General features: G+C 42.2%; 1 protein-coding gene across 2 annotated transcripts in view; it reads right to left on the bottom strand.

Moving 5' to 3' along the window:
- Positions 1 to 16,720, bottom strand: part of ZNF236 (zinc finger protein 236) — a 104,827-nt gene that overhangs the window by 32,430 nt on the left and 55,677 nt on the right. For both annotated transcript variants that reach the window (XM_049901894.1, XM_049901895.1), the window contains exons 16-25: positions 16,268 to 16,419; positions 14,821 to 14,924; positions 12,220 to 12,371; positions 10,703 to 10,915; positions 6,835 to 7,117; positions 4,553 to 4,656; positions 2,036 to 2,401; positions 1,264 to 1,409; positions 931 to 1,171; positions 347 to 526 (exon numbers count right to left, since the gene is read on the bottom strand). In XM_049901894.1, the coding sequence (XP_049757851.1) occupies positions 347 to 526; positions 931 to 1,171; positions 1,264 to 1,409; positions 2,036 to 2,401; positions 4,553 to 4,656; positions 6,835 to 7,117; positions 10,703 to 10,915; positions 12,220 to 12,371; positions 14,821 to 14,924; positions 16,268 to 16,419 (1,941 nt within the window). The remainder of the gene's footprint in view (positions 1 to 346; positions 527 to 930; positions 1,172 to 1,263; positions 1,410 to 2,035; positions 2,402 to 4,552; positions 4,657 to 6,834; positions 7,118 to 10,702; positions 10,916 to 12,219; positions 12,372 to 14,820; positions 14,925 to 16,267; positions 16,420 to 16,720) is intronic.

Raw genomic sequence — 16,720 nt, 5'->3', positions numbered from 1 at the left:
CACTACCAGATCTCGGAAGTTTCTACAAAATCCAAGTTACATTCTGAGGGGATCAGGAGGGCACAGTGGGGTTCATGATGTCCTGGTGCCCACAGTTCAAGCCAGTCGTGTTCCTTTCGTTCAACAGAATACAAGCGGTATTGTGAAGCTATAGTTTTCTGCTCTTTGCTGAACAAAATATTGCCATAAAGGAAAAAGGACCTTGCTCAAACTGGAAATGACAACAATCATCCTGGAATTCTCACATGTGATCACAAATACTTCCTGTACACTGAGTGTTGTGGAAAAGGAGCGCAAATGAGATAAACTGCAGACAAAAGGCAGTTTGAGACGTGATGTGACTGACCTGATATCGTGAGGGTGATCTCCTGCGGGGACCCCGAGGACGATGTAGAGGAGGAACCGGCTGCCTGAGCCAGCACCTGGCTCAGGCTGGAGTTGTTAATGGTCAAGGTGATCTCGTGAGGACCATTGGATGTGGACACGAGCCCCTGAGAAGTCATCACCTGAGAGAGATCCTGGGCCCCTGGTCGTCAGCAGAAGCAAAACAAAGGCAGGCTTTAAAAAAGAATTATCTCCTTTTCATGTCAAAAATATTTGAGTTAAATGATTAGTCCAGAAAGTGGAAAGATAAATGCAGGTACATGGTGTAAAGAGAGAGAAGAGAAGAAAGAATAAACATCATCATCCTGACTCCTTAGTCAGGAAGCCAATATGAAGGGTGATTATGTGGAGGTGGGGATCTACGGGCAGTCAATGTGTAAACATCACTGATGATAAGAGCTTGTTTTACTCTTAGGGCACTGCATTGATCTGCTGAGCTTTCTAAAGAGCAGGAAATGACTTCATCATGTCCTGCAGTCAAACATGGGGCTGTAAGCACAAAACTGAAACACATGCTGTCAAGGCAAACAAGGGTGTGGACCTCACCACTGCTGCTGGTGGTCAGCACAGAGTCCTGCTCAGACAGGGGGCTGATGGTCAGATTTGCCGATGTCACCGAGGGCTGCAGGGACAGGCCCGAGATGGGCTGGATGACCACACTAGCTGGGACAGCACTCTCTGGGGTCTGGAGCGAGCCGCTCTGCGGGGTCAGGCCAGGCTCCCCTGTCAGCTGCTGGGTAAGCACATTACCCTGCTGCAGAGTCTGCTGCAGAAGACTCGGGTCGATCTGCAAAGCAGAATGGAGGTTCACAGTGAAACGTCATCTTTATCTGTAATGTGAACTCTATCGAGACATGGAACACCCAGCAGGTATCATACCTGTAAGGTAATGTTGTTAATGCTGGAGGCATCGATCCCAGAGATCTGGACATTTGGTCCAACCAAGTTAGCAGCCAGCTGTAACTGTATGCCCTCGAGGGTGGCCAGACCGCTGTCCGTCAAAGACACTGTCAAGTCCCCACCGGCTGGCCGGAGAAAGGGAAAAGGAATGATGGAAGTTCTCAAATCTAAAATAGCTCATTTTTACAAAGGGATGTTTAAATACGTTCTTGTCTACATTTTATCAATACGATCTAATGAATGAATACAAATACTCATTTTACACCATACACATGCATTACTTAATTTAACTGTGAAACAAACCCTGTGAAATAGACAATAATACTATTCATTTTAAACACATCAGGAAAGCAGGCTTGAAGAGATTAAGCTAAATAGTGGAACAAGTGGCAGAGTCATCCGTGCACCACGCCTCAGGTTGCTTCAATGAAATGAAAACTCTATGGATCACTATGGTCCAATCCACAACCAATCATGGGGACAACACAGGACCGGGCAGCGTTTCGCACCATTGTGGATGGGGTCAACGTGAGTTGGGGCCACCTCAACAGCAACTTAGCAGGTGTGATGGAAGAAGGATGGGAAATGGGAAACTACTTCTTAAAGAAGAAATTTCCATTTTTCCAACTGTCTTCTATGAGGGAAAACTTGTGTTGCTGACAGTCATTGCTGGAACGTTACTGGAATCAGACAAAAGGAAAACGCCACGTACAACGACTGACTATTCTTCAGGCACCAGCTCAGCACTCACCAGACATGGAAGCAGGAAGAATTGCCTGGCCTACCAGCCCTTGCTGAAGCAAATTCTGATCAAACTGCCCAGTGAGGACAGAGTTGTTCATGATGAACACATTGGGGTCCGAGGAGGAGGTGCTGAGCAGGCTCACGGGCTGCAGTCCCTCAGAGGAGCTCCTGGTTGCGGGCCGCCTGGCCTTCCTGGGGTCGGGCTTGTAATGGAACTGCATGTGTGTCTTCCTGCGCCCAGAGGTGCGGAAACGCAGCTCGCAGTGTGGACACTTGAAGGGCTTCGCACCTGTGTGCAGACGCATGTGAACCTTCAGGCTTCCCTTTGTGGAGAAGGCGTTGCTGCAGACGTGGCAGCTGAAGAGCTTCTGACCTGCGAAAAGGAGACAGTGGAGATCAGGGGAGCTGGACCTGCTGCTGTACTCCAACGCTCATGGCCACAGGGACCGCTGTCCAGGTGGACGTGCCGAGGCCACCAAGAACCCCTTCCACCTGTGAGAGCTGTGTGATCGACGACTGTGCTAGAAACGAGAAAGTAAGAAGAAGTGCCTGGTTTACAATTTGAGTTGCCACAAACCTCAGTGTTTACACACCTTTTTTTTTTATATATACAACACTCTATTGAACCCTGGCTGGAGTTCTGGATTTACACTGACCCTGAGCTAACAGGGAATTCAGCAGCAGCTCAGCTTCGCATTCCTTCACTGCTCTTTCTAAAGTTTTACAAAGGTCATGTTAACGTCTCAGCATTTTTATATTCCCTTCTACCAAAGGAAGGCACAAAAGTACAAGCCCAGCAGAAAGGACATTTAACGTGTAAAGCAAAACAGTGTCAGGGACCTGGGAGTATGGGTCTACTTCAGCACCAGCTCCACAGACACTTGGTTCTTGGGAGGATCACAGGTCTAGGAATGGCCACAGAGCTCTGACTTCTGTGTGCCTGATGTTGCCAACCCACATTCAGCCTTGAGGAATCTCCAGAAGTAGAAAAACGTCCTGGTTTCCTTTTCCCTCTATGGAACTTGGGTAACAACAGCTGATGTCTGTCAACACGTCCTCCCACTGCCAGGCAGGACTGGTGAAGCCACCATCCAGGCACTGCCTGGTGTCTTCAGGGGTCACTAGACCACCTCAGAGTGGAGAAAGGTGCTGAGAGGTCTTTCCACTGAGACTCTCTTTTCTACTACTTATCTGTGTGAGCCTACACCGGGCTCCAAACATAGCAGATGGCAAAGCCACCGTCCAGGTACGGCCTGGCATCTTTGGGGGTCCCTGATCACCTCAGAATGGCGAAAGGTGCTTTCTACTGGGACTTTCCTTCTACTCCTTATCTGTGTGAGCCTACACTGAGCTCCAAACTCAGCGGACAGGTCTTTCCACTAAGACCATCCTTTGTACTCCCCACCCATGTTAGTCTACACTGGGCTCCAACTCCAGCAGACAGTAAACTATCGTGTACAGAGTGTAGCATGTGCACACCTTCCTTGGGCACCCCTGAGACACAGACTAGACTTTGGGCCACAAAAGCAATTGAGGCCTGGCTCTTCCTGACCCTCCACTGTTCACGACTACACAAGGGAGACAACCACATGAGCCTCATGAGACAACCAAAAGTGTACATAAAAGAGAGCCACAGTAAACACATTAATGTGCCTGCTTACTTAGTTTAAAATATTAACCCATCAGAAAAGAGTAAGAGGGCTTGACACAAATGAGTGACATGCAATTTGTACTTTTTTTCAATTCTGTTCATAACCAAAAATTAAGAATATAAATTGATTTGATGGTCATAACAACAACATTGTCTGAGAGTTCACTATGTGCTAAACACTTTCTAAGTGATTTAAAGGTCGTAACGCATTTAAACTCCCAATGGGGGAGGTACTATTATTAGCCCAATTTTATACCTGAGGAAATGGAGGCTCAGAGAACTAACTTGTCCAAGGACGTACAGGTTAGAAGTGGAGTCACCAGAATTCAAACTCGGGCAGAGATTCTGGGCCTGCCCTCTTTGCCACTAGGGTACACTGTACAGGATTCGAGAAGCAAGGGCTTGGCATGTTCTACTTAGTGCAATTGACCTTGGGTTCCTCAAATTAGATGAAGGGTAGAAGGGCATGAAAGGTGTCTATTCACTCCTCCCTTTATGAGATAAAAATGAATCAGAAGAATTACTAATAACTATCAGCAGATTTGCTAAGCCCTCACACAAACCTCAGCAAACTGATTTTCTTTGGCCTAAATGAGGCTAAGAGGCTTTCTTAAGAAAAATATTTAAGCTTCAGTATGAAAATAAGACAATCTATAACTCAACCTTGAGACCTAATCACTTTTTCTTAGCATTATTTAGACCATTTTCTCTGTCAGGAGTCAAAAACCATTCCTTAATGTATCTCAATTTTGAAGTTTTCTATAATTTTGGAAGTGTTTTTGTCTGCAAAACATTCAGGAACAGAGAAATGTAAAATGCTGTAAGGTTTCTGAGCACTGACATCATTACTGAACAAAGGTGTTTGTGACTCACCTGTATGAGTCTTCACGTGGCAATCAAGCGTGGATTTCACAGTGAAGCTCTTCCCGCACTCATCACACTTGTATGGCTTTTCTCCAGTATGGATTCGGACATGCCTAACCAAAGAGTGTTGCAATTTAAGTATTCTTCTTTTTAAATATATGCACATTCATAAACAACCTCATGACTTTAAATTCCTAACTACCCATAAAAATAAAAAACGACGTGTTACTATGTACGGATTAAATTTGTCCAAAGCTTTTTAAGCTTCACTGCATGCAAAAACAACAACAAAAAAAACCACCATAAGCAAATCTAAAAGACAACAAAAGTATTCAAATGAACACACGACCAATTTCCTTTAAAAACCAAAGAGCTCTTGTAAATCATGGTAGAAAAATGGACAACACACAGAAGAAGAAATACAAAGAGCCAGAAGACATGAAGAGGTGTTCAACCATGCTTAGAATGAGGGAAAGCAGACAGGATAACAACGCATCGTTTTCCCCTGTTGGTTTGATGGCGACAGCCTGGTATTAGCTGGATTGTCTGGAAGAGGCATGTCGGAGACTTTGATTGGCATAGGTGGTATGACCCTGCTAGAGGCATCTGGCAGTCCCTACCAGTACGTGATCCAGATACATGACACGGCGTTCTCTTCCAGCAACGAAAACCTGAAAACTAGATGCCCATCGGCAGGGGCCTGGTACACTGATGTTGGTACGCGCAAGCAGAATACTGTGTTGTCGTGAAAAAGAATGAGATGGACTTACATACAGGTCCTGACAAGGAAATTTGCCTGAGACTCAACAATATGTAAAGTAAAACAAAAACACAAAACAAGACTGCAGAACTATGTTTAAAGAGTATGGTGCTGTTTACGTTACATTTAGGCTAATGCATGTGCAGACATTTCTGAAAACAATATGTAAGCAACTGTCCATAGTGGTTCTGTCTGGGGAACAGGGCTATCTCCACACCACACCCTCCTGTACTGTGTTTTGTTTTGATTTACCATGATATCTTCTGAGTAGATAGTAAGGGGGGCAGAACCTTGAACTTTTTTTAAAATGTAGGCTCAGACAAGAAAAAAACAAATTCGCTTTTCAGCTACCTGACTCATTTTTTAAGTACTGCTAGCGCCTCCCTCTTGTCATCCTCAAGGAGAGCCTCTCAGTACCCAGTGATGACAGCACAGTTTCCTGCCTCCTCTTTGCTTCCCTCACTGGCGCCAGCCACCACCACCCACAGGCCTCACAGACCCACAGTGGTAGCCCCCAACACCTCCACGCAGCACCCTGGCCCTGTGAGCTCCCACCAATGAACAAAACTCCCCTACCCACCAGGCCCTCTGCTTGCCCAGTGGGACTTCTCTCCATGAAACATCTCATGCTTCCTCACGCTGCCCTGGATCCTCTGCTGGCTCACCCTTCTTTATCTTAATCCCCAGCTTGGTTCACACCACCCACTTCCTGTATCCAAGCTCCTGAATGCAGCATATGGCTGGGCGAGTAGGACAGGCTGCTCGCCACTGTCACCCAGCCAGCTGCCAGGCTTCCTCTTGTCTACTCTCCCTGCCTGCCTCTAGCTCAGACTGGACGTTTTCCCCAGGCGCTGTTATCGGGCTGATTTACAACTGACCACACGCTGCCTTGTTCAGTCCAGTGCCCTGGCTCCTTACAAAGATTGGTGGACCTCTGAGGACTGTACCTGCTGCCATCAGCATACCTACATAGCCCAGCACCACGTCATGCTTGATAAACAAATAATTCCCAGATTTTCAGTTGTATTTTTTTTCTTTGTTTTTTAACTGCTACCACAATCATACAGAAATAAGCACAATCTACCGAGAAAACAAATTTTCCAACTAATATTCTGAATGAGCTTAACCAAAAGCATCTGCAGTTATACATGCTTAAAACCACTGTGGTTAGTTGCCTTCAGGTTGATTCAACTCGTGACACCCCACATGTGCCGAACAGAACTGCTCCATAGGTCTTCAAGGCTGTGACCTTTTGGAAGCAGATCGCCAGGCTTGTCTTGCACAGGGCCTCTAGATGGGCGCGAAACACAACCTTTTGGCTAGTAGTCTAGTGCTTCATCATTGGCCCCACCCAGGGACTCCTGCTTAAACCCTTGCTCCAAGAAAATGATTAGCCACTTAAGTGGCCTCCGCTTCAGAACAGTGCTGAGTGCACTTAGGTCCTCAGTGCAGTGAAAACCGTCAAAGAGCACACAGAACAGTTTCAAATGTCCCAAACCGACACCTGAGGGAGATCTCGCACGTGTCTCACCTGACCAGGTCACTGGGCTTCTTAAAGCTTTTGGGGCAGTAGGTGCAGCAGTTGGCGTATTTTGGCTCTGCTTCGAGCTCAGCCTGCTTGTCTTTCATCTCGCTAATGCGGTCCTTCTCCGCAGCAGACTGGACGAGAACCTTCTCAGAGACAGTGGCGCTTTCCCTCGGCCGAATTTTGGCTAATTGAGCCGTTTCTTCCTCTGTGAAAGTGATGACCTCAGGACGAGATTTTCTAGATGTGTTCCTCTCGGGACTTTCTTCCTCTTCCTCCATGTATACCTCTAGATAAAGCACATGACATCTGAATGAAAATCCTGATTCTAAATAAAACACAGGACATCTGAATGAGTACCCTGATTTCTGGCATACCTCCAAGTAAAACACACGACAGCTGAATGAAAAACCCTAATTTCTAGCATACCTCCAAAAAAACATATGACAGTATAATAAAAATTCTAATTTCTAACAAAACCAATAAAGCTAAACAAGTTGGTAAGGCTAAAATTAGTAACTGAACTGAGTTATGCTGAAGATGGTAGTGCTTTAGAGGAGAGCATGGAAAGTGAAGAAATGCCTTAGGGAGTGACTGCTGCCATCGAGACATGCTGGTGCCCAAGATCCACTGCTGGCCACGATGTAAGCCCAACAGTGAGGCTGGTCACGGTTAGTGTCTGCACAAGCTAGCTATGTTCCTAACTATGGGTTTCCATTTCTTCATGTGGGCAAAGGAAGAGTCATTATCAGGTAAAGAAAATCAGCAGCCCACAAGAGGGAGGCCAAATTGGCACACTAGTAAACAGCTCCTAATGTAAAAGGCTTACTCTAAAGAAGAAAAAAGAGCTTAAGAAATTAGATAAAAAAAATATATATATATATTTTTTTTTTTTTAAGATAGATGTTTATTTCCTCAGGGAAAAATAAGGATATGTTTACATTGATTAAAAACATGAATAAGCTGCCATTAAAATGAAACGGAGGGAAAAATTGGCTGGAAAGGGGAAGTCTCATTATTGAAGAGATAACAAAAAAAACAGAAACACTAAATAGCAGAATGGACAGAGGTTAAAATCAAGTTAGTGAATTAAAAAAATCAACCGGGTAATTTTTCTTAGAACATAAATAATAAAACAGTAGACAAGAGGGAAGGAAGGCAGAGAAAGACAGAAAGAGGGAGTGAGAGAGAAGGGGAAAGAGAAAGAAAAGGTACGACATGGAAGACAGAGCCAGGAGATTCAACATCCACTTACTAGAACTAAAGAAAAGGACAACATAACCAACTAAAATACCACGTTGTACCAATAAAATTTGGAAAGATTTGAGTGGGGGTAGATTATAGGTAGTGGCTACCACCAACACTGATGAAGAAATAACAAAATAATTGTACTAAAAGTTTTAAAGTAACCAAGAACACAATATAGCAAAATCACGAAAGGAAAAAAGGGCAGCAGAATTGACCACAAAAATAGAACATATATAAAGTAAGATGACATGCGTTAGACCAAATACGTTCACGGCCATAATGAATGTGAAGGAATTAAATCCCTATTAAAAGACTCTTGGTTTAGGCAAAACAAAACAATTTAACAATCAACTTTTCTTTTATGGACAAGAGAGCTCACATAAACTACCTCCCTCAATGATCCAAAAGCAGAAAACATAAAGACATATACAAATATTTGTGTAGTGGTGTGGCGAAGCCATAAGAGATCCAAATCACTCCTAAAGGTACTGATTTCATGGCATTAGATGCTTTTATTCTTTGATGAGAAGGAACGCGCGATTATCCTTTAAGATTATTTGTATTGGTGGATTAGTTAACACACTCTGAAATACAGTGCTCTAGAAATAACACTTTGATGACCTCTGTTCTTTAATTCCTTTGAAAGAAAAGCATTATAAAAGGAAAGTATATAATAGATCAGAAACTAATATCCAGAAGTCCCTACTGAGAAAATCAGACAAATGGCTGCTTGGCAGTGGTTAAATTGGAGTTTTTGTTATTTCAAGGTAGGTTAGGTACATTTTAAGGAATTATTCCTAAAATGTAAGAGACAGTTGCATTCAAGATAGGATAATATCAGGTAAAACAAGTCAGAGACACTGAATGGTCTCGCTGTGACCTTGAAGACAGACGAATACAAAGTAAATGGAGAAAGAAGTAACCGGGCAGAGAAGGCGGATAAACAGGTCACAGGTCTGCTCTATGAAACTAAGGTTCTGTGCATCAGCAACATGTGCCAAAATATAAACAATGACCTCCCGGCTACAGCAAAGGGTCTTTGAAGAAGACTAAAGGCAAAAGGGGAAGATTAGTCCAAAGGACTAATGGACCACAACTACCACCATTTCCACCAGACTGAGCCACAAACAACTAGATGGTGCCCGGTTACCACCACCAACTGCTCTGACAGGGATCACAGTAGAGGGTCCCAGACAGAGCAGGAGAAAAATGAATTTGTTAATAAATAAAAATGTGCATAAGAATATGCACATTCTTAACACTATAGTTTCACTTCTGGAATTTACTAAAAAGAAATCCTCCGATAAGTACAAAAAGCATTAAACAGAAAAATAATCTTAAAATTACTACTATACTTAGTCAGTATGCGACATGGGCAAATTAATTCTTAAAATTACTGCTATACTTAGTCGGTATGCGACATGGGCAAATTAATCCACCTGTCCAAATTTCGGTTGGTTCATGTACAAGATAAGGTCAATTCCTCAACCTTAAAGTGTTTTGTGATTAAATGAGCTAATATCAGCGATTATCATACATTTTGGCAAGCTATTAAGGACTCCATAAATGCTAGCTTTTACTGTCCCAGTGGAAGACTGGCTGTTATATAAATGTCTAGCATTAGGAAATTATGTAAGAAAATGATGGTATATCCAAACAGAAGCCCTGGTGGCACAGTGGTTGAGAGCTTGGCTGCTACCCAAAAGGTCACAGTTCGAATCCACCAGCCATTCCTTGGAAACTCTAGGGAGCAGTTCTACTCTGTCATACAGGGTGGCAATGAATCGGAATCAACTTGATGGCAATGGATTTGGTTTTTTTTGGTTTTCTAGCCATACAAGGAATGCCAGGCAGCCATGTGAACTGTTGTAGGTCTGTGTTTAATAACATTAAGTGTTTCTACAATAAATTCGAGTGGATGGAAAAATCAGGCAGACTACAAGAGTATATATAGGTAGTTCCCAACGGTAGTCTCTGACTTACAACGTATTTGAGTTACAACTACCCACACTTAAGACCTTTTTTTTTTTTTTTTGGTACATCTTATCATTAGCAATATGTACTACATACAATCTTTACCAGATAATTTGCTGATGTTATCATTCTCAGATGTTCACTTGCAAATGTTCAATGTTACAATTTACAAAGATACTGATAACAGAAAGCAATAATAATGAAAACTAAAAAAAAAAAAAAAAAAATGAGGTATTATTCCACTTACGTCAGAACCAACTTACAATGGAGTCATTGGAACAGAACCCTGTCATAAGTCAGGGATTGCCTGTATAACATCATTTCATGTTTTGTTAAAAAAATTTAACTCTCTACCTAAATATACACATATTTCCATGGAAAGAAAAGTACAGCATTATACTGGATGCTAACATTTTGGTGTATAATAATTAGTAAGACTAGAAGTTTTCCTCTTTGGTCTTCCCTGAATTTTTTTTCCAAGAGTGTGTATTGCTTTCATTAAACAAAAGATAAACTAGTTTTTAAAAATTCAGGGTGTTATGAGCTTACACTGCACAAAACCAGCTTAAAATTTTCCAAGTGACTTGTACATAAACTTAGGACTCAGTTAGCATCTGGTTAATATAACCGTGAAGCAACAAATGGAAAATACCTCCTCCTTCTGACTCTCCAGTGGTTGACACAGCAGAGGGGACCGTCTGGTGTTTCTTCATGTGTTTTTTACAGTGGACTGTGGTTCGGAAGCTCTCCTCACAAAACGGACATTTGTAAGGTTTCATGCTCATATGCGTGGCCATGTGCCTGGTGAGGCTGCCGTTGGTGGTAAAAGAGGCATTGCATATACTACAGCTGAATGCTTTCACCCCTAGGACACAGACACAAGGTCAAAGTAGCTGAGAAAAACCATGCTTCGGTGCCTTAAAATTGTAAGCACTCAAAAGCAAACAAAGATATGCTCAATAAAGCTCAAAACTAAAGACAGTTTGTTTACTATGGTTTTCTATTTTTAGGAGCTAATTGATTTTATGAATAGGGAAAATGACAGAGCATGTCTATTGAAATTTACAGCCTCCAAGAACACTTCCCAAAATAAAGGTCATATCCTCTCTGACTCTCAGTCTTTTACATGTGAACTGGCAACATTCCCTGGAATGGGAGAAATATTTACAAATCAGATATCTGATAAGGCATTCATATCTAGAATATATAACTAACTTTTACAACTCAATAATAAAAAGACAAATTACTCAATCTAAAAATGGGCAAAGGACTTGAACAAACATTCCTCCAGAGAAGATATACAAATGGCCAATAAGCACATGAAAAGATGCTCAACACCATTAGTCATTACGGAAATGCAAATAAAAGCCATATCACACACACTGGGATGACTATAATTTAAAAAACACATAGTGTCAAGTGATGACAAGGATGTAGAGAAATTGGAACACTCGTACATTGCTGGTGGGAATGTAAAATGGTGCTGTGGAAAATAGTCTGGCATTTCCTCAAAAGGGTAAATGTAGCAATCATATGACCCAGCAACGCTATTCCTACGTGTGTGTGTTTATACACATATATATATATACACACAGATGTACGTTACACACCAAGAGAATTGAATACAGGTTCATGCAAAAACTTGTATACAAGTATACACAGCATTGTTCAAAACAGCCAAACAGTGGAAACAATCCAAATGTTCATCAATGCTAAATGGGTACATAAAAAATTTGAAAGATCCATACAATGGAATATCATTTGGCAATAAAAATGAATGAGGTATGATATATGCTACAACATGGACAAACCTTGAAAACACTATCCTCACTGAAATAAGCCAGCACAAAAGACCAAATACTGTCTGATTCCCTTTACATAAAATGTGCAGAATAGGTGAGTCCACAGAGACATAAAGTCAATTAGTGGTTTCCTGGGGCCCAGGGTGTTAGGGAAAATGGGAAGTGACTGCTAATAGGTACAAGGTTTCTTTGAGGGTGGTTAAAATGTCCTAAAATTAGACTGCAGTGACAGCTGCACAACTCAGTGAATACGTGCACTTTAAATGGGTGAACTGAATGGTATGTGAACTGTATCTTAATTAAGCTGTTACATGCACATATATTTTTTAAGGCTTAATTTCAAAACGCAAGGCAGATAATTGATTACCTGTGTGTGTCTTCTCGTGGGACTTGAGCACCCCCGAGGAGACAAACCCACGCCCACACAGCTTGCATTTATAGGGCTTCTCGCCAGTGTGGGAGCGCACGTGCTGCTTCAGGTGGCTGGATTTCTTAAAACCTTTGTTGCAGTAGTCACACCTGTAACCACAACATGAAGAGCTCAGACTCGGAGAATTTACGTCATGATTACAAATACAACGTCTGAGAATGGAGAAAAGCCGGCAAGCTTCACCATCAACCACTGTTAAATAATTAAGCATGGTTGTTATGAAAACTAGGTGTGCTTTCTGACACTTAAAAAACTGTAACATAATATAAAATATACAAATCAGTAAGAATAATTTGTTAGATCAAATTATGTTCAGAGTATTTGTAGTCTTAAATGTATTTTATAATTTCAACATCAGTAAATCCTATAATAACTCCCTAGCAGGCAGAATACTTGGAAGCTCTTTCTCTAAATGTAGCAGTAAGGAAATCCATCCTGACTTATTTCTTTACCAAGTCCCGAGGCACCATAACTTCCACTGCTTCAACATCAGTATCACTACCTGAGTACAGACACTTGGAATTGTCAATTTACAAACTCTTTTGGCTTAAAAATATTTTACAAAACAGATTTTACTAGAGTTGTTCCGAATAAGGAGCCCTGAAGGTGGAGTGGTTGAGCGCTCGGCTGCTAACCAGAAGGTTGACGGTTCAAATCCATCATCAGCTCCCTGGAAACCCTATGGGGCAGTTCTACTCTGTTCTGTAGGGTCACTATGAGCTGAGATCGAGTTGGCAGCAACGGGATGTTGCATTCCTCCCTCAGTGGTTACTAAATATATTAAAATTATTTTAAAGTTGAAAATAACTGTAAATTTTCAAAATTCATATTCAAGTATTATTAAACACTAAGGAAAGAAGATGCACAAAGCTTATTCCATCAGTATCTCTCCATCTCTCTGTTTCAAGCTCTACTCTCTGGTGGACAGTGAGGGGTCACACATGGAACTGGCATTCCACGAAAGGCTGAGCTAAACCAAAGGGCTGCCTAATGCAGACACAGTCTGAAATGTCATTCTCATTATACAAGTGCAGTTTAATGAAGCTGTCTATTAAACACATAAAAGCAAGCAAGGAAAATTCATCAACTGGTTTTAGAGAGTTATTTCTGCAAATGGGGTTGATTCTGGCCTACACGTCAGTGGTAGAAAATAATCTATCTGCAGAACTGAATGCCACCAAGTCATTTGAACTTTACTGAGAAAAGGTTAACCAAAAAGTTGGCAGTTCGAATCCACCAGCAGCATCTTGGAAACCCTATGGGGCAGTTCTACTCCGTCCCATAGGGTCACTATGAGTTGAAATCGACTCGTCAGCAATAGGTTAATGGGTTAATAAGAAAGGTACACTTTCAAAATAGTCACTTCTATCACTTCTATTACTCAAACCCAGCTACCACCAACAGAACAGCCCTGGCAACTCTTCAGAGAAGAGTGTGACCAACAGGATCTCCAAGACCCGGCCCAGCCACTCTTCCTGGCCCCCACCTCCGTCACTCTCCCTGCAGGGACCAGGCTCCGCCCATGAAATGCCTGCCCTTCCCCAGTGCTCCTCACACTGATCCCTGCTCTTCCTGTGCACATCACGGGTCTTCAGTAAATGCTGAATGAATGGATGGATAGATGATGGACGGATGCATGGACAGATGGATGAATGGATGGATGGATGAATGGATGGATGAATGGTGCAAGTAATGCTGGGTCAGGGGTCACAAAGGAATCATGGAAAAACATTAGATTAGTTCCACTTAAAAATATCAGTGCAAAATTCCAAAATAAATATTTAAAAGGTGTTTGAAGTACATAATAAAACTATTAAAATAGACTGTTTATTAATTTGTTAAATTACTAATTTTAACATTTAATCCACTTAATTAAGTGTTAAATTCTTAATTATTATTCTATTAGTTTATATTGTTACTATTAAAATAGACTGTCTCTATAAAAGATAACACCCATCTTACTTTATTACATAAAAAAAAAAAATTTTTTTTTTTTTATTAATTTTATTGAAATGCACTCATTTTATGCATCATAGCTGTTGTTCTAAGGGGTCTCTGTCTTGCTCATGAGTGCACCCCAAGTGTCTGGAACAGTACGTGGTCCACTGATGGTGCTCAGTACACACTGCTGGATGGATGGATGGAGATGAGCAGGTTGGGGGATGGATAGATAGATAGAGGGGCAGATAAATAAATAAAATTTACTCAGCAATCATGTTGTACCTGGCACACAGTTTGTTATTACATAAAAGATTATAGGCACAATCTAAGTTATTTCTGAAAACATGACTAAAATGATACGTAGGGGTGGCAGGAAGCCATAGCACAGTAGTTGAGCTGTATAGGCTGAAAGAAGATGGCTGCCTCCAAATCTTGGCCCTGTTACTTCTTAGCTATCATTCTGAGTATGTTTATCTCAGGTCCTTTCTGTACAGAATGAGGATAATAACAGCCTATTTCATGGAGCTTGGTGAGAACTGCACTGTGCAGCGTGTGGACCAGCGAAGGGCCCTGCCACGCCCCCCACCACGCCCCCACCTGTAGGAGCGTCGGGTGTGGTCCTCGCCGTCCTCTAGGAACTGGGGCCGCTGCGTCTGCACATCCAGCTCCTCTTGGGATGACTCCTGGATCAAACGAGTTGTCTAAAATTGTGACAGAAGTATAAAGCAGAATATCTGAATATCTATGAGTAAATAAAAATCAAAGGCAAGGACAGCTAAAACCTAATGGTAAAAACGTCCACGGGCACAAATCTAGATGGGGAGCCTAACCAGTTCACTGTAGGCACGGGTGCCAGAGAGTAAGAAGAAGCATCATCTCCGCAGATTTCATGAAACACCTATTTTCATTAAGCTACTTTGCTAGGAAGAATAATCACTCAATAATGATCTTCAGAGGCTACTCTTTCGTCTGCTCTATGTTCACTGACAGTGAAGAGCAGTCCTGCTCTCTGAAAGCATGACGTCTCCTCTCTCGCCACAGAAGCCACCAGGCAGATGCAACATGTTCTCCGTCCCAAAGAAGAGTATCATGCTTCAAGAGAGCACTCACACTGACCCCAACGACCACAGCAAGCACTGAATACATATCTGGCCGGTGCACCCTCTGAACAGGGGCTGCTGGCCATTGGGGTGCATGGGGCAGCCACAGCACAAGACAATACACTGAGCTCCCCTGTGGGGCGGCTGCTTCCAGCGGTCTGCTGACCCCCACGATCACACTCAGTAACCCCGACACACGACAGGTAAGATCTGCAGAGCTATGACAGCATCACTAGGTTTACCTGGCTTTACTCAGGGGATTCTGGGGTTGGGGACAAGCTACTAAGCAGCACGTTCCCCACTACTCACAGTCAGTATCTGCTGCCGATTATGCGGTTTTCTGAGCTATGAAAAAATGCTCTGAACTTCTCAATGTGGGCTTTTGACAGAGTTACCAGCAATGGCTTCTAAAAATAGATAGCAATTGACTGGGCAGTCATTTTTACCACTACTGAAAAAATTAAAAAAAATAAAAATGTTGAAAACTGAAAAACCAAAACAAAACAAAAACTTAAATGTCTCCAACTTGACTACAGAATAAATCTTTATGATGCATTTAAACATTTATTTTTAACATGCTAAATCATTATATTTTCATGCTAACATACATCTCTGAAGATTCCACACTTAAAAATGTTTAGGCTTTTGTACCTAAAGGAATATAATAATATCCTTCAGATTGTGTTACACAAGACTATACTATCCTTGGTTTTTAACAAAGAGGGGGAGGCCACATTAAGATAATGAAATCTTTAAGTTAAACAATGGCAAGGAAAGGATTTAAGGAAAAAGAAAGCTGCACGTGCTGAACACTGAAGTTCTCATAGCTGATACATTGACCTTAAAACTACAAGATGCTGGCCGGCCCTTCTCAGTAAACACATTTTAAATGACTTCATTAAACACAAAATACTGTGAGCAGCACCCTTTGTATAAATACTCACCACACTGATTGTATCTGAGCTGGGGACCTGGAGCAGGTTCTGCTGATGGAAACTGGTGGAAAGGGCTTGAGATTCTAGCGTGCTGGAGTCTTGTAATTGCTGGACAGGGGGAAACTGAGTCTGCTGATTGTACGTGTCAGTCACTGTAAAGCCTGAAATAAGTGAAAACGTATGAGTTTCACAAAAAATGTGAAAGAGATAAACAAAAAAGTTGGTTTTGTAGGTAAAAATGTCTTAAGAGACCCGATGCGTCTACTCTCTGATTTAGCACCAGAAGCCACCTTCAGCCACAAGCATTCAGGTCATTCGATACCAGGCAGGAGCGTGTGCTGAACACAACCTCGCCCCACAGGTTACAGAGCAGCCATAAGCTCCCAGATACCACCAAGTCCCAATGTGTACCCAATCATCTTTTCTTGGCTAAAAATGGTTGGTGAAGACCCTTTCCAGAAA

This window comes from Elephas maximus, chromosome 11, assembly GCF_024166365.1.
Source record: "Elephas maximus indicus isolate mEleMax1 chromosome 11, mEleMax1 primary haplotype, whole genome shotgun sequence".
Classification (NCBI taxonomy): domain Eukaryota; kingdom Metazoa; phylum Chordata; class Mammalia; order Proboscidea; family Elephantidae; genus Elephas; species Elephas maximus.
Note: the sequence above shows the minus strand (reverse complement) of the source record. Positions and strands in the feature narration are given on the sequence as shown.